This window comes from Sparus aurata, chromosome 5 (genome assembly GCF_900880675.1).
Source record: "Sparus aurata chromosome 5, fSpaAur1.1, whole genome shotgun sequence".
Taxonomy (NCBI): Eukaryota; Metazoa; Chordata; class Actinopteri; order Spariformes; family Sparidae; genus Sparus; species Sparus aurata.
The window spans coordinates 9,989,244-10,007,307 of NC_044191.1; the positions used below are offsets into that span (position 1 = coordinate 9,989,244).

Here is an 18,064-nt window from a genome sequence, read left to right on the forward strand (position 1 = left end):
CACAAAACACAGTCAAGCCAGAGACTGAAGACAACGTCTGGAAATGGGTGAGTGTCGCTTTCCTCTTCATGACGGGCAGATACTCTTCATTTTTACTGTTTGATGTGTTTACTGTAACATGTTTAGTGCTGTATAGTTTTAGTAGTATTGTTTGTGGACGTGACTTTATATGAACTTGTTCTTTAACGTATGTATAAAAAAAAATCTGCTTTTACAAAAGTTAATAAATGTACATTACACACATTTGTGAAAGAAATTCACTTTTTATCTATAAGAAAAACATAATTTCTCAGTAATTTATCATCATTTTTGATGTAACGCAAGTGCTGAAACTAATCTACATTAATATCTTGCCTTAGATCAATATCTAGAACGGGAAACACCTTTGTTAATGCATTTATACAAAAACAAACTAGATGTCCAATGTTCAGTGCATGTTTGAAAGCGCATGAAAATAAACGCACTGTATGAAAAAAATATGTCTTCAACATCTGAAATGGAGAAGTTAGAGGCTACTGAAAGCAGAATTAAAGGTTCAAGCCACAGCACAGGAAACAAGTGATCTCAAAAGAGAAGCATATTGGTTTTGCATACAAATGATATCACCGTGGGTGGAGGGCTACGAGGTTTGTGAGGAACAACGTTTCATTCTCAGAATCTGGCTCTACTGCATCCCCAGAGCGTTTTATTTTTAATATCTGTGTTTTATTTTCTTCACAAATGAACGAGAAATCCCAAAACACCCCCAGTAACAGCTGTCAGAGCAACATGTAAAGCATTACTTAATATCTCATATTGCACTGGTTTTTAATCAGCCTCCCTCACTTGCTGTTAAGCTCTAAGGTACATTGTAATTTATTGCTTGCGATAACCTCACTATTGCCAAATACGATAGCTTACGTGTTACAATATCATACAGTGAACTATACAAGCGGTTTTGTTCATGAGCAGGAAGTGGTTTTGCAACCTGTGGTTTTATATCACACTCAGTTGACAATATGTTCGACAGATTTTTATTTTTGTGCTGGTCGATCTTACGACCGTTACACAAATTACCAGAAGTGCTACATATCCTGCAGCGCTGACGATGAGTTTGGACACTCTTTGTTGAACGTTAAATTTGTGCTTGACTCTTCGAAATCCAAATCACATACTCATTTGGAGTAAGACGGTGATTTAAAAAAATTTTTTTTTTAAGCCTAAACGAACTAAAGTGACAACCCGTCTTAGTGTACATGATTGAATAAACTGAAAAAACAGAGCGACCTTAAAGGACAACACTCACACTGTCCTACTTTGTTTATATTTGGCGGACCCTGCCACCTTTCTAGCCTCAAACAGTGTTCAGGGGCCGTATTTTACTTGTTTATTCAGTCATGGAATCAAATAAAACATCTCTGGCTTTGTATTATCGCCTCGTAAATATTTTAAATGGGTCAGGGTTAGTTTTCTACACCAGAGCCACAAGTAAAGACGCCCCTTTAATTTCTGTGTGTCTCAATGTTTGAAGCTCAAGAGGACCAGAGCGAGACGTCACAACAGACGTCGGCCAGCGATGACGAGAAGGGGCCGGAGAGTCAGGTACTGTACCAACCTCAGGCTCGTAGAAATGTCAGTTGGCCTTCTGGCAACAGTTTGGGCAATTTCCATCAGTTACAGTTAATTGGTGACTCCACATATGATTACTCAGAGTGAGATATAGGTTGTGTTTCATTTCCCCTTTTTAAGTGAATTTGAGATAGTGGCAATTTTTTGAAGCGCCAATCTTGTTTGTACAGTTGTTTCATCTTGATGGCAGATCGTGAAATGACTAACAAGGAATTAGTGATTCTGAATTCTGAGAGGGACCGAGACGGATCACACGCACATCTCACGCCATAAGACGCAACGCAATATTTCATTTGCACATACAGAAACTGCAGGAGGTCTTCAAAGCCACTATTCTGGTAACTGAAATGAGAGGTACAATATGAGAAACACAAATTAGCTCACCGAATTTCCAAAAGCTGATGTTAGTTGAAAGCCCGGTGGTTTCTGTGGTGACTTCTGGCCTGCCGATTGCATCAATCCAGCACGCCACTGACAATCATTGCGAGAATCACATATCAACACATTGACATCAACACCTACCCACACGGTTTTCCAAAAAATTTCATCTAGTGGAAATCAACTTTCACAATGATATTCGCTCTCTGGTGTCGAGTGAGATCTGCTGCAAAAGGGGCTACAGTGTGTGGCTTCGAGTGCAGACGTTTCCTGTAGGCAACCATTGATGCATGAACCTGAAAGTTTTGTGAATCACATCTGAAAACAATAACTGAAAGTTGAAAGGCCTTCACTGAATACAGGTGATTTTTTTTCTTTTCTTTTTTTTTCTTTTTTTTGCTGCAAGATTCCGAGGAAAATTTGTCAAACTTCTTCATTATTTGAGATGCAGGATTTCCAGTCGAGCACAGTGTGGAGCTATGTTTGTGAAATGCGATTTTTTTTTTTTTTTTTCAAAGACATCTAGAGATCATAACACAATCAAAATATCAGGAGAAGGAAACGCAGGTGATACAGAAAAACAGTGGAAAGTCAGAGCTGGTGGCTGTTGGCTGGGAACGGCAGCGTAGAGCCGCTGAGCTGTGACTCAGTCGGGGCTATCTTGGTTAGAGGCCTGCACCTTCACTATTACTCACTATGTAGGCCTACTTCTCGGAACCAGGAACCACATAGAGGAACTTGATTCAATATGAAACCACCTCGAGCCGTTTTGTTGTACAAAGACTGCCTTAGAAATATAGCAGCGTCTACGTGCGGTGATTCAAAATAAAATATTGGCCGAGTCCATTGTGGTCCCTTCTGACATCCAATCTATCGAAATTGATCGACACAGCTCTCGTGAAATACTGTAATCTATGATTTCACAGCAATAGCAGATGTCAGTTTGTCAAAGTTCATTGGTTTTTGAGTCAAGCCTTCACACATATTACCAGATAAGTGTAAGCAGTTTCTCTGGTTACGTCGTCGTTGGTTAGTACTTCTCTTGTTGAAGTCCCTCTAACGGATGATTTTATTTCTGCAAGCCTTCACTGTTTCATTTCTCCTTTCTTGCAAACCACAAATAGTGACATTGCCAATTTCTTGTACTGGAAATCTGGAGAGTGTCACTCTTGATACAACTAATTTCTTGGTATCTTAAAAGTCCTCCTCCAGAGTTACTGTAACTGGGGTTGCACAAAAAAAAAATACAGCCAACATGCAACCGGTTAGATTTCAGAAGAACAATTACTAAAGCATCACCCTCATTCACCGTGTCGTCTCTCATCGGTCATCAGTGATACATGTACAGTATGGTTCGCTACACTTTAGGTGTTTATTTGTCTTATGTTTGTTTTTCAAAAGTGACATTTGTGATACTGGTGACAGACAACTCTAGACCAAAAACCCCACAAGTCTGCTGCTTTCTCTCCAGACAGGATGTGTAGCGGTTGTCTATTGAAAGTAGCGGTAAAACCCTACCCTCTGATTTTGATGTTTCATTTCAGCATTTGCATCCCATGAGATGACTCTGTGTGTTATCCCCCCCCCCCCCATCTGTGATAATACCGTCAACTGTAAAAACAGGTTTCTATGGCGGTGCAGTGGACTGTGCATTTATAAGAGCTACTCCCTTTTGATGCAAAACACTTTTCTTTTTCTTTTTTTTTTGCGTCTCTAATGCATCCGTTTTCTCTCTACGCTAGGCTTCTCCCTCCGTCATTGAGATTCACGACTCTATGACTGAGTGTGAGGATGAAGCGAGGCCCAGTCTAGTGCAGATGGAGGAGAAGGCCTTCATATCAGGTCTGCACTCTTTCATGAAGGACAGAGCTACACCCATAGAAAGGATCCCACATCTGGGCTTCAAGCAGAGTGAGTTCATTAACACTGCTGTTGCATGAACACAACATTCGCAAGGAACTTGAGTGAAAATAATTAGTTTCTTGCGTCTTTTTCACTCCCAGTTAATCTCTGGAGAATCTACAAAGCTGTGGAGAAACTCGGGGGCTATGATTCGGTAAGTACAAGTTCTCCCATCGACTACTTAGGTGCAAAAAGCTTCAGTGTTTACAGGTTTCTAAGTGGAAAATGAGCTGTAGGTCAACGTGCTGCGACATGGTGGTTTCTACCGCAACGGAGGACGCATAGGCAGCAGAGCTCTCAGCGTCAGCGCCTCGTGTCACTCTGTTGTCTTTGATGTCGACGCTCGGAGAGTGCGACTCATATAGAAAAGGCACTTTGGCCGGCCTGGGGCTCGAAACAGAGTTGACCCCGGTCACCACCATCACCTCTGCCACTGCGCCCCAAGGTGTAATCACAACAATATAAGCCACCCACGTATGAGTAAAGCTAAAAACAAAGAAAAAAAGACAGTGCTCTTTCAGTACTGAAAACCAGCAGACATGGCATTTAAAGGGTAACCAGCTGCCACGTTTCACCAAAAACAGTTTTAAAACTAGATTTTAACGCAGGTATGCCACGGTAAAAGTGCCTGATGTGCTGTATATTGTACCCATTCCCCCAGTGTTGTATCCAAAAGTCATACTTGAGTAAAAGTTAACATATTGTGTTAAAGTATTACTTCGGTAAGTGAAAGTCACACGATTGTGGCTGACACTTCCAGTCCTCTTATGGAACCTTTGTTAGTAAATAGTATCATAATAACTGACCCAATTTCCAAGCCAAACAATAATAATACTGTAAGTGTAGTTAGTCAATAAAGTAGCTAACCTTTATTTTCATGAATGAACGATTGTCCCGTATCCGTTTGTTGGTTGGTTTGTCGGCAGGATTGCACAAAATCTACTTAACTACTTTCGTTTCCGTAAATGGTTGTCTCATGCACATTTTCTCCATTGCCGTGTCCAACAGGTGACGGCTCGACGTCTTTGGAAGAAGGTTTATGATGAGCTTGGAGGAAGTCCAGGTAGCACCAGCGCCGCTACTTGCACCCGCAGACACTACGAGAAGTGAGCATGATTCGGTTTCCGACTAACATGCCGATTCAATCGCTTTACGACAGATCTATAATCTAAACTGTATCTTTTTTTAGGCTGGTGCTGCCCTTTGAAAGACACATAAAAGGAGAGGAGGACAAACCGCTGCCTCCGAGCAAACCAAGGAAGCCTTACAAGAGAAATTTGGATGGCAAAGTCCATAAGGTTGAGAGGAAGAGGAAAAGGACTCAGTCGGACAGAGAGATGGACTCTGAGGTAACATCTGTTAAAAAGTCCTAAAAAAAACGAAAATCTGTATTATTACACGATGTGACTGAAAATATCCCCTGTTTTATTTTATAGATACTCACCCAGAGAAGTCCAGAGGCTGCCTGCCAAAGTGAAGCAGTGATGCATCCTCACCACGCTCTCTGGGCTGCCAACTCTGACAGATGCCATCCGGACTGCTCTCAGCCAACCAGAGCTGCCACCAATCTTTGCACTTCGGTCTATGCCCGCCTTGTCCAGGTCCCCACATCCAGCCCCTGGACTGCTCATATCCCATCTGCTGCTGGTGAGGTCATCTCACCTCTGGAGAAGAAAAAGCGAATGGCTCAGGCTAGCCTCAAACTGCCCCTGAGCCCTCAGAGCGAGGACAAAGAGAGGCCCTCCGTCATTCAGTGCTCCCAGTCCCCAGCCCGGGCCTCTTCCAGCCAGAACTGCAACTCATCAGATGGCTCCCCTGTCCCGTTGTCCTCGTCCTCATCCCGCAGCCCTTCGCCATTGTCTGTTTCATCTGAGGACGATGCAACAGGGAATGAAGACAAACCCGCATCAGGCTCTGAGCTAGCCCGCAACTGTTCCAGCTCTGAGAAAAATACATCCAGCAGTAGTGAGGAAAGCAAGTCAGTGAGCTGTAGCCAGATATCCAAAGACCCTGCAGGACGGAAGAAAGACGTTTCTCACATCAGCTCCCACTCCCACTCTGTAGACCCCATCAAAGTCCAGATTAAAGACTCTTCTGGGAAGCCAATCCATATAATGAGTGGCAGATATTTCCCCTATCCATACCCAACCTCTTCTTTCAATGTGAAATCAAGCTGGGCTCCGACATCTACCTCTAGTTTCACCAAAGTTATTCCAAAGTCTGTTCAGCTTCCACGGCCTGCTCCCATTCGACCTGGTTATAAAAGCCCCCAGGGCAGGTTGATGCAGCAGGACGACTCTCTGACTTGTCCGAGGAAGCCGAACAACGTGGCTCCGTGGCCCTATCAGCCAGAGAAGAGGGATAAATCCAGGACAATGCTTCAAAAAGCTCCTCCCGCTCAGCAGGGCCTATCCCATTCCCCCGCCAGCCTGCCGGTGTCGTGTGTCCTGTCAAGTTATGACAAATCAGGGAGAGACTCTCGGCACCAACCTCTACACCCTGCGTTTCTTTCCGGCAGAATGAGACTACCCCATTCTCAGCTTATGTACCATCATGTCCCAGTGAGCCCAGCTCACTCTGCTTTCATTGGGTCCGCTGTTTACCCGTATCCTTACACCTTTCCTCTGTTAAATCCCCAAACTGGATACACCCTACCTGCCATGAGTCCCATTTATCCTCACAAGCTGTGATTCTTTGTTTTTCAACTCCAGACTTAAATAATTGCTACTTGACAAAGAATGAAGGCAGCCAAAGTCCATTTTCACACGGTGGCCATTTTCTTATGACATCAGGCTCAGTTACTCTGTCAAACAGTAATGTTAGCTAGAAAGTGGTTGAACGCTAATGTTAGCTGTTGTTGTCTAATGGAAGCTAATGGGCCATCAAATTTTTGTCTTTTGGTTGCTGATGAATTGGGAGGCCCGAAAAGATAACAGTTTATCAGATTCTACATTTATACGACCTGTAACCCAGAACCAGCAACCAGCAGTGTAACATTGGCCATCCTGACCGAGATGTCAAAGGAAAATGGCCGCCGTGCAAATATGATTGCACCACCTTTCCATTGCTTGGTGTACTTATGATGAAGCCATACTTGTGCTTGTGTAAACATTGGCATTAGTATGCAACACACACACACACACACATGTTTAACTTTTGTGGCTTCACACATAGCCTCTGTTCCCATGTGAATTTCTAGGACCAAGACCAAAATACACTGAAGGGAAATGAAGTCACAGCAGTGATGCTGAAGACACTGATAAGATCTAAAGGGAAACAGCTTGAACCCAAATGCATCAAACATGTGCATTATTGAAGCCATTGTACTACTCCAGTGCCGGATAATAACTTGTAACATTTCCACTTTTAAAGTGACACAATGAAAATGTTTTGTCTTACCCAAGATAATAAAAGTTATTGTAAATTCACTCAAATCAATTGTACATGTACAGGAAAAAAATACAAATGTAAAGACAGATTTTTACGACTGTGACAAATTCACATAGATTGATCAAACAGACACCGTTAAGTTGAATTCAAAACTACAGTTCTTGCACATTTGTGAATGAGTATGAGTATTGCACGTTCCATGTATTAGCGTTATGATATTTTGATTTCATATGCAGATCTCATTGTCATTCAACTGTATTTAAACATAAAGTAAGTAAATGATCATAAATAAACATAAAACATAATTAAACCTTTGACTGGTCTGTTTGATTGGTTGGTTTGTCAGCAGGATTACACAAAAACTACTGAAAGGATTACCATGGAACTTGGATAGAGGATGGGTATTGGCCCAGAACAGGCCCAATTATTGGTGCTGGTCCAGATATGATAGGGCATTTTTAGACATTTTTGTTCATTTCTCAGGGGCTATTGCATGGAATTATCAAAACAAATCTGGCATATTCATGTGGCTGGTATCTAAAGTAAATACAAAAGGGGACTGTTGGGCCTTAGTGGAGGTATGCACTCTAGCGAGTGCTTTTTGAGTTACAAAATTGTGGAAACTGTCATACATACACATACATATCAAGATAACAACACATTTGGATAAGAAACTGTTGATTTTTAAACAGTTTCTAATTATTTGGTCACCTGATGTATGAGTGACTGGCACCAGTATGATTATTGTAATATTCTGAGAAGGTCGTAACTGAATAAGGCAATAAACGACATTAATGAGTTGTAATAAGGAGACAAAATGGGCAGGTATTTCCTGTGTTTCCATGACACTATACACAGTTGTTCAAGAACAAACTTTTCTGAACTCAGTCATTAATCACACCAAACATCTGAGCCGTCCCAAAACCGTTGTGACATTGCAATTCCTCTTCCTAAGAACTCACTCTGACCTCATTATACTTCATGTCGTTTGGGGGCATAAACTTTACTTCTGGGCATAAACGCCAGCTGTGTTATTAGTATCTGTTGATCTGCTTTACAAAGTGACTGCAGTTCCCACCACAACCCTGCAGGTATGATAAGCCCAGGCTGAAGAAGCAACCGTGAGAATGTGCGACACCGAATGTCACTGTGGCATTGCCACATCAGTGCTCGATCATTTCTGTTGAAAATAACAATGAATTCTGTGGCAAGCGCAATGAGGAGGAAAGAGAAAGAGGAAGTCTGACAAATGAGATTCTGCTGCAGGCCACAATGTGGTCTGAGCAAGACAGCTGGAGCAAACGAAGCAGATTATGGTATTTCTGTTGGATTCGCACTAACTGATAGAGATACACATGGTTGAAGTGAAGCCCCCCCCCCAAGTGGGCATGGCATGTTGACTCTGGGAAACTTTATGGGAAATATGGTGCCCATGAATTGACTGCAGTCATGTATATGAGTTTTGTGTGTGTGTAAATGATATTATTTTTTGCATTCACTTTCTACAAATTCCTTAAAATCCCATGATGTCATGGCATGCAGCTGTGAATAATAGAGTTTAGTTAAAATAGGCTAGAAGTTTTTCTGTACCGTCATACCTCTGCCACCATCAAGCAAGGGTATTACATGCATATTCTTCAGGACAACATGTGTTTCTATGATATATCAACTCCACAGTTGGTTAACAACATAATATAAAGTGTCTTAGTTAGGTGTGAGGCCACAGTGTGCCACCTCCTCAACTCTACTGGAGGAATGGGACAGTTTTCTTTCTTCCAAAAGATGTTCCCTCACTTGGTGTTTTGATGAAGCTGTTGGAGGACATTTTCAAGCTCGACAGTCCAAAATCTCTGATATGTGTTCAACTGGGTTGAGATCTTTTGACAGCAACATCCTTTCCATACTCATCAAACGATTCAGTGAACACTATCCTCTATGCATGTTAAGGTCACTCCTCTCAGGTTAGATTTGTTTCATATGGGATGAATGGATACCCAGGGCAGTTTTGTATTGGCTTTGCATTTTTTGGTTTGTATCCACCTGTGTCTTTAGGGGGAAACAATTGGACCCAACCATACCAACAAATTCTCCCCCAGAGCTACCTTTTGTTATGTTTCTAAACTCATTTATTCAGGGTTTTCCTTAAATTTCTCTGCCCTCTATGTGTAGTATTCAATACTCAATCATATTAATATAGCATTTTTTTTTACACCTAATAATATAATAATGAATAATCATTCTTATTGTGCGTCCATTGTATTACAATGGGTACTCATTGCCAATATTTTCCCTGAGTAGAGACTCACAGGAAACACTGCTCCTCGGCTGTTTAACGTCCGCCTCCCACTATTGGAGAGGCAGACGCTCACACCAACCATGATAGAAAATCCGAATTTTATTTCTGCGAAGCGATGGCTTTTACTGTACAAGTCGTTCGTGTGTGGTGTTCACTATGAACAGCCTTTGCGAAACCGTGCCTTACAGATATTACGCAGGGCCGAAATACTAAATTACACTTCTCGCGAGAAGAGCTCCAATGGCGCGAATAAACAAGGACTTTCTCCAGTAGGTACATGCTGCCGGGTAGCTAGTGGTTGTTTATTCAGTAAACTCTACTGAATTATTCGATTTGAATCGATAAACATTTCGGTTGACAAGTTGAACATACAGCTTGTGTTCCGGTGAAGCTCGGTATTTTGTCGTCACTTCGCAGAGATAAAATATGTCGGACGCTTTGTCTGATGACGGCAGCGACATCAACCAAGATGAAAGTCAGGAGGATGTTATGACCCCGGCGGAGCTGATCGCCAAACTGGAAGAAGTGAGCTCATTTAAACCAAAGTATTCCATTTCACAGCACACGGAGAGCCGTGAACCCCTCATAGTGGCTCGACGACATGTAATGGCTCCCATTAGGCTGTCTGCAGTGTCCTCACAGTTGTGTGTTCCTGTGTGTCACTCGCAGGCTTGGCTGAACGAGAAGTTCTCCCCGGAGCTGCTGGAGAACAGGTCTGAGGTGGTGGAGTGTGTGATGGAGCAGCTGACTCACATGGTAAACTCAGCGGGGAATACCTCCTGCTCTGTGGGCTGTATGTTGAGAGAAGTCTCTACCTACATGTCTAAATGTCAGCAGACAGAGACTGCACACACATTGTGATACAGATCTATTAATGGTTGTTTTGTTTTGATGAATTATTAACTGCAGAGGCGGTCGAAGTGTTCATGTGCTTCATTCAGTCTAATACGTGCAGTAATGCCACACAAAAGAAAAAGCCACTACAAAGCCCTACATGGAAAATATAATTCAACTGTACATACAAATATTGGTAGCGGAAAAGATATTTTAAAAAGGCAAGTATGTAGGGACATTACTCCAGTGGCTATACAATTCAGTAGTACAATTTCCCCCTCTGAAATGTAATGGTATGAAAGTATAAATTGAAATGAAATAATTTACTCCTCCACCTCTTTTTAACTATCACTTATTTGGTCTATAAATGTTAGAAATGATCCCTGACAGTAACCCAGAGCTCAAAAATACACAGCAGTACATTTTAGAAGCTGGCACTGGAGCATATTTGACCATTTGTGCTCGATTATTGATAAAGACACCCATAACTTAAAAATGGCACAGATTACAAGGATATCTTGGGGCCAAAAAACTAACTTCTGATATTACAAAAATAACGTTTTAGAGGAAAAAGTTGTAATATTACAAGAATATACTCATGAATTGTAATACTCTACTGAGTGCATCCCATCATGTGTTGAATAAGTGATGTTGATGACCTGAAGGGGACAGGTTTCAACAATAAGCACCTTATTTTATCTTATTTTATTATCAGAGAAACTGAAGCCAGTTACATTATGCATGACTCAGTCACCAAATGTGTTTTGAAGCAGCAGCTGGAACTGGCAGAGTGGGGGCAGCTGAGACCAGAGCTCAGCCATGGCATCAGAAGGATTACAGCTCAGTGGGCTTTATGTAAATATTATGAAAAGCATCTGGAATCTACCTGTCTTATAGTCGGCTCAGCTGTGCATTATATTACTGCTCTGCTGACGTGGTACTCTCCCCGTCAGACAGTCAGACAACCTTCTGACAGACGCATAGCAGAGCGGATGTGCGCTTCTCGTTATCGGAGGTGGAAAATCGAAACTACCCGTTTGAAAAAAAACACTTCTGATCAGGCACAAATCTCGTCATTGTGTGACTTCTTCGCCGCACAGATGGTAACCTCTGATGAAGTACAGTGCACAGATGCTTCCCTTGACATTTAAGTGGGAAACGTCCTTCAGTAGGGAACCTGTTTGTTAATGAGTGGGACACAGAAGATATGTGATGCGGCAAGATTTTACCACTGTACGTCGCAATAGCTCTAACATGCACATGCAATCCAGTCAACCGATACGCGTAGAAGCTATTCTGTTATGACTTTTTTCTTGAAAGGACGATTCACCAAGCTTCAGCCGTCTTACTAATGTTTCAAGGCCCGGTGCGGTTTCATCAGCGTCTTTGATGATTTTCCTCAAACAATTAGGACTTTGTTCTTGAAATATTACAAATGTATTCTCAAATTATCACAGCTTCTTCCTCGTGACATTATTGCAGATTTTGGCACAGTGGCACTAATACCCCATCATACTTATCAATTTCCTAGACTGTGGCAATAACTACTTTTCTTTTCTTTTTTTTTAGGTTAATTTAGTTTCTTTTGCAACATTAATTATTTATCACTTTACATGATATGGAAAAAAATAGTAATAAGAGGACCCACAAAAATATCAGCATTTTAAAGTAATTCTGGAAAGTGTATATACATTGTAAATCTAAAGTCTGCATAATGTTATATATAAATTAATTAAATATATTTAATTCCAAATACAAGAAAATGTGTAAATGACACTAGGATTGAACAATAGAAAAGCTTTTATTATTATGGCCGAATGATTAAAAGGCCAGTCATTAAAAAAGCTCTCCTCATGGCTCCTAATAACACACAACATGTTGAGACCTGACAGTGTCCTGACCTTTCCTCCAACAGGAAGCCAACCTGCAGCGGGTGAAGAAGGGTGACGCCAAGGCCAGCATCCATCGCATGGAAATCGACAGGATTCGCTTCATGCTCAGCAGCTACCTGCGCTCTCGTCTGCAGAAGGTCGGTCAGGTTAATAGTGCGCCGCGCAAAATGGAGCCCTCATCTCATTCAACCCCTGCTGACAACATTTCCTTGATCTTCGTCTAGATTGAAAAGTTCTTCCCGCATGTCCTGGAGAGAGAAAAGTCTCGAGGCGAGGGTGATCCGTCGCTGCTTTCACCTGAGGAGTTTGCCTTCGCCAAAGAGTGAGTGTAGTAGAATAATGACAGAGTGATTTCAACAGCTGCTGTTTTTGTGACATTTGAAGGTGAAAACGCATGTTCAACTGTTATACAGGTACTATGCCAACACAGAAACCTACCTGAAGGCTGTGGCACTGAAGCGCATGCCCCCTAATCTACAGACAGTGGATATGCTTAAAGCAGGTACAGTTATTCTGCTTTTTATTCTCCCATCTTCATAGCCTTGGATGACCTGTGCCCGAAATACTAATATTAGCATGCACTGGCAGAGGGTGGCATTTGCCCTGACATTTCCACTCAACGTCATACTACATCCTGTGTGTTCTAATGTAATCCCAGTGCCTGAACCTTGCTTGGACTCCTTTGTGTTTCTGCGGGTGAAGGAGAGGCAGGAAAACATCTTGGTGGAGCCTGAAACAGACGATCAGAGGTACTTTTCATCCACTTGAAATTATTGTTCTCAAACCCCACAAGGTGGCAGCGTTACCTTTTTCCATTCAGCACTGAGGTTTTTTTCTGCATGGGTACTGAAACAGCTGATATTATCTCTGCTCTGCTCTCTACTACCAGGGAGTATGTTGTGGATCTGGAAGAGGGCTCTCAGCATCTAATGCGGTATCGAACTATAGCGCCACTTGTTTCAAGTGGAGCTGTGCAGTTGATATGAATGTCGAGGTGAGTGAGTGTGAGTTTCACCGTGCCATCTTTCTAATTACCTTAACACTGCCTTCACACCCTCTTGCACAGACATCTGCTTAATCATTTCTGCAGATCTTGCATAAGCAGTTGCTTTGCAGAGACATCTGGATGTATTTTTAGCTCACTTTTTTTGCATTGTCTCTTGGTAACCGATTATAGCAGTCTCGTTTAAGACTGTGTTTACAATAAGGAAGGCTTGTCATTTCACTTGAATCACAGTTAACACATTGTCAATTTAATTTTTCCAGGTCTGACTGTTGGTGTGGATGTTTTGGCTCCAGAAGGTATGAAAATGAGCAACGCTTAATTTTTGTAAAATTGGAGTAATGAGGAAGATCAGCCTGCAGACATCACTTCTGGAAAAGCACCCAGTTGTCCGGATTGAGAACTCATTTGTGGGACTCGAATGCAGACATGTGCGGCATCGTGTCTTCAAGTCATTACTGGTATTGTGAGAAAGTTCCCGCTGACGAATGAACTCGGCTCACCAAGGCAGCTTTTGCGGCGCTGCGATGTTATTTTTGGCTCTTTTTAATCATGTCACAACATAAGTTTGGTTACATAATCGTAATGTATTCTGGTGTGTTTGTGTCCGCGTGACGCGCAAATACAAATCTAGTTACTTATCCAGATGACTCACAGTATTGGCCTTTTTCCTCCACCGCACCATAACAAGCTTCGTCAAATGACTGGAAGGTGAAATTTCATCAGTTGACTTGGCATCCGAGTGCTTTCTCTCCCGTGGTGCACATGTTTATGAGCATGCACATTTGAAAGAACCGTGTTTCTTTATATGTTAATAACATTCAGACTTAAACTAATGTGCATTACTGTCATTAGAAATAATAGAAATCCTGTTAATGTTTGGATCACTTATTCTCTTCACCTTGGCTACCAGACCCAGAGCAGTGTATTATTTGTTTCAACGCTCTGCATAACAAATGTACAGGTTTTTTGGGGGTGGTTGTGTTTTTAGTTTTGCCCTGAAAGGATCTGTGGAACATTGTCTTTCTGAGACATAATTGTTGTAATAGCATGGTTATGTAAGCGCTTCAGAGGGAGCAATCAGTGCTCATTGTTTGCCCTCGCAAATAGCCCAGTAACAGCAACTAATAAGGGACTGAGGGAGAGTGAGCTTATCAAAACAGAATCACAAGTCCTCAGACTCTTTGTCTCTTCAAATGCACTGCTAATCGAGCTGATACAGACTCTAATGGACGCTAATGGATATGGTCTATAGTGGTCCCAGTCTTTTTGAGGGATTATGAATCATTCCCTGTTTTCCTAGATCACAGAGAGATGATCAAAGCATGAAAGGTCAAGTTGGCTTAGATGCCCGAAGAATTAGAGCTGCAATTATTAGTCGATCAAAAGAAAACTGTTTTGATAATCTGCCTTTTTTCAAGCAAAAATGTCAAACATTTGCTGTTTCCAGATCTCAGCTGTGAGGATTTGTGGATTTCTGTTTGTCATCAGTGAGTGTAAATGAAGAGTTTTGGGCTTTTGTGACGTGATGATTTTGGAAATTTGTAAAGAGCATTTTACTCAATTGATCTTTTTCATCTTACAGACTGAACGATTAAACCTAGGGGAGGTAATTCATGAGAAAGACAGTTGATTGTTCAGTCTCATTCCCAGGTCATCATATAGTGACGCTTTGGGTCGATATTCAGCCTGAAATTCTAACCCAAAGCTGCAGTTTTGTCAACCTGGGAATGAGACTAAACAATCATCCTTCTCCAGGATTGCCTCCTGTACCTTTTTTTTGATCGATGAATCGCGAAAGATGAATCGATGAAAAAAAGAAATGTTGCAGCCCTAACATGAATTCTATTATATTAAAATGTTAGAATATGAAAGCAGGCTTGGACCTTGAAAATGATGATATGAGAAGAATAAAAACCTCTGTAAATGACTGGCTATGATAGCATTTTATTTTTATTAAACACAGCAACATCATTCTCGTTTTACCTCCGTCAACTTTCAGTGTCATAAATAGTCTTATCTTAAAGCAACATTATGAAGAAATTGGCATTTCTTTCCAATTTGGAGCCCCCGACAGAGTGCAGCACCGCTGTTGTAAATCCAAATCCCACGTCTGTAACCGTGTGTCGGATGTAGAACATAGGAGCTAGCTACAGACAAAGCTCAATACATCATAACAGTGTCGTGTTGAAAACGTGTATGTTGAAGTAAACGTATGTAAAGCTGCGATCCTACCCTCTCACTGAAGCTACACAGTGCAGAAACAATCATGACAGAGACGCCGCCTGGCTTCAACCTTTGTGACCTCTTGCATATAAGTGAGTGTGAGATCCTCGGTCATCAAAATGCCCTTCTGTTTGGATTTTAAATACGCCTCACTAACTCAGGGACCTCCTTGTGTGGTGCACCCTTAATGAAACCCAATATGCGCATGTACGTACTTGGATTGAATCTTGAATGTCTCCCTCGGCATGCTGGGAGCAGTTTTGTAATCTGGCCCTCCTCGGCTTCAAACACATACTGAGACGCCTCGTAAAGACGGGAGTCAGCCAGCAGAGGATTTGGATCCGGGCCTAGGCCTCAGCGGGATCCGTGTCCATTGACAGGTCTGAGAATAGAGCCCTGGGATGACTGGGATAGTTTCCACAATGCAGAGTCGTATTACATACAGTAGACCTGCACGTCTCTAATCCCCACGGTAAGCACTGGACATTCTGAGGTAAGTATACAGAGATGTGGTTTGACCTAAATCTTCACAGCTAGCATACTGGCGCTGTGACATGTTTCTACCTGATACTTGGACGTGGAATCGGGCTGAGCAGAAGTAACACATACGTACAGCTGCAGCGATAGGTGGACATGTCCATCGAAAGAAAACTACTTGCCAGCCACTTTGAAAAAACGTACATTGTTTCCGGCATCTTTAATTTGAGGATTCGCTGCTTTTCTTTGTCAGCGATTGTAGTCAACGAATAGTTTTGGGGTTTGGGGAGGGGAAAAAGAAGCTATTTGAAGTGTCGCTTTTTATAGACTACCCATGAATCGATTACTGGTGAAAACCGTCCTTAGTTGCCGCGCCTACACATGGTGAAACACAAGAAATGTTGCTGTAAATGACCGGGACTCGATATATGGAGGCCTAGGACAACAGCAGAAGACCATAAAACCACAAGACTCGGCTGATTGGCCAGGAGAGCGGTGAGGGTGGAGTGATACAACATGACATCTTAACTGAGGTAGTATAAATAGGAGCCTGTGCCACATTCTGCTGCAGGCGAAAGGGATGACGGAGACCACACACGACAACTTGCTGCTCGCCGGAGTTTGTAGGTAAGATTTTGAAAAAGCATTTAAGACGGAATAGATGTATCTTTCTTTTGGTGGAATCATAAAAGCAGAATTGCACACAGAGAGAGACATGTCATCTGTTTCCCTATTTTCTAGAACTTCAACCAAACACTGAGGACAACATTCCCACCACTCAACGCCAGACTGCCAGTATGGAGATGTCCAGCACAATGTAAGTACTTAATGCAAACTAAATGCGTGGCGAGGTGCCTTATGTTACTCTACTCTCTTCAATTTAACTTGTAAATGTTATCCCATTTTTTGGTATCGTGGGAAGCATTGCTTGATATTGCACCTCACAAGCCGTTAACAGTATATACATGCGTTGAATGACACATCTAGGGTGTGCTGTTGATCGCTGTCTGTCTCTTACAAGTGTCCTGCCGGAAGTCGGCGTCAGGTCAGCAGCCCAGTCGGCCGGACTGGCAGAGATCGCTGTCCGACTCTTCTTGAACCAAAGTAAACAACTGTGTCCTCATGTTTGGGTTCCCATCCTGAAGCCCCAGCGCCCCTGCATCCGTCCTCAGGTTACAGGTCAGCTGCCCTCTGACTTCTTGAGCCAGGCCTATCTGACCCAGCCTCTCCCATTTTTCTTGGACGACCTGGATGAGGACGAGGTTTTCCTCCCGATGAAGAACAAGCGCGTGGTTTTCGCTGACTCCCAGGGCTTGTCTCTCACAGCCGTGCGAGTGTTTTCGGATGAAGAGGAGCACGCTGACCTCGACCTCCTGCCGTCGCTGCCGGATTTTGGGAGCTTGACAGAGGACTGCTACAGCTGCACCGTCAGCACATGCTGCCCAGGAACGCAGCTCAAACTGGGCTTCCCGCCGCCCTCTGCAGATTTCCAGGCCTTCCGTGCCAAGCTGGCAGAGAGCATGGTTATCCTGGAGAACTGCAGCGTTAACGAACAGGCCCTCAAAGGTACTGTCAGAGTCAGGAACATCAGCTTCCAGAAGGACGTGCGTGTACGCATCACCTTCGATTCATGGCAGAGCCACAGAGACGTGCCCTGCACGTACCTGCAGAAACGCTTCGGAGGACCTCAGACGGACATCTTCGAATTTTACGTTGATATTCCCAAAGTGCTCGATGCCAAACGGAAGATAGAATTCTGTCTGATTTATATACCTGCGGGGCAGAGCGAGCCTTTCTGGGACAACAACAACGGGCAGAATTACAGCATCGCCGTGTGTGTGAGCTCACATCTCTGTCGCGGGAAGTATCTAAGTGAAAGGGCATGACTTACTCAACCTAGATAGGATCCCTATTTTTGTCACATAAAGCATCAGTCCTGGGGAGAGATGAAGTGGATTGTCTATTTTTTTTCATATGCACTCCGAATTATATGGAGCCCATTTCCACAAGTTAGGGACAAAAAAATATTTGGTCAATTTTTACTTTGGATTTTGTATT

General features: G+C 42.6%; 3 protein-coding genes across 4 annotated transcripts; all 3 read left to right on the plus strand.

Annotated features, from left to right (window-relative positions):
* arid5a (AT-rich interactive domain 5A) lies at positions 1-7,588 on the plus strand. Its single transcript, XM_030415906.1, has 7 exons — positions 1-47; positions 1,511-1,581; positions 3,729-3,897; positions 3,990-4,042; positions 4,897-4,994; positions 5,078-5,237; positions 5,325-7,588. The coding sequence occupies exons 1-7, from the start codon at positions 44-46 to the stop codon at positions 6,576-6,578; spliced, it is 1,809 nt and encodes a 602-aa protein (XP_030271766.1). The 5' UTR covers positions 1-43; the 3' UTR covers positions 6,579-7,588.
* Positions 7,589-9,800: 2,212 nt separating this feature from the next.
* On the plus strand, positions 9,801-15,234 carry gins4 (GINS complex subunit 4 (Sld5 homolog)). The gene is made up of 8 exons (XM_030417430.1): positions 9,801-10,099; positions 10,244-10,330; positions 12,324-12,437; positions 12,525-12,622; positions 12,714-12,802; positions 12,959-13,049; positions 13,190-13,294; positions 13,567-15,234. The coding sequence occupies exons 1-7, from the start codon at positions 10,001-10,003 to the stop codon at positions 13,284-13,286; spliced, it is 675 nt and encodes a 224-aa protein (XP_030273290.1). The 5' UTR covers positions 9,801-10,000; the 3' UTR covers positions 13,287-13,294; positions 13,567-15,234.
* Positions 15,235-15,428: 194 nt separating this feature from the next.
* ppp1r3c2b (protein phosphatase 1 regulatory subunit 3C2, duplicate b) lies at positions 15,429-17,983 on the plus strand. 2 transcript variants are annotated; one of them, XM_030417428.1, is made up of 3 exons: positions 15,429-16,633; positions 16,748-16,823; positions 17,028-17,983. In XM_030417428.1, the coding sequence occupies exons 2-3, from the start codon at positions 16,804-16,806 to the stop codon at positions 17,890-17,892; spliced, it is 885 nt and encodes a 294-aa protein (XP_030273288.1). In that variant the 5' UTR covers positions 15,429-16,633; positions 16,748-16,803; the 3' UTR covers positions 17,893-17,983. The 2 variants fall into 2 exon arrangements, with proteins under 2 accessions (XP_030273288.1, XP_030273289.1); XM_030417429.1 differs by having other exon boundaries at positions 15,429-16,823.
* Positions 17,984-18,064: the final 81 nt, after the last annotated feature.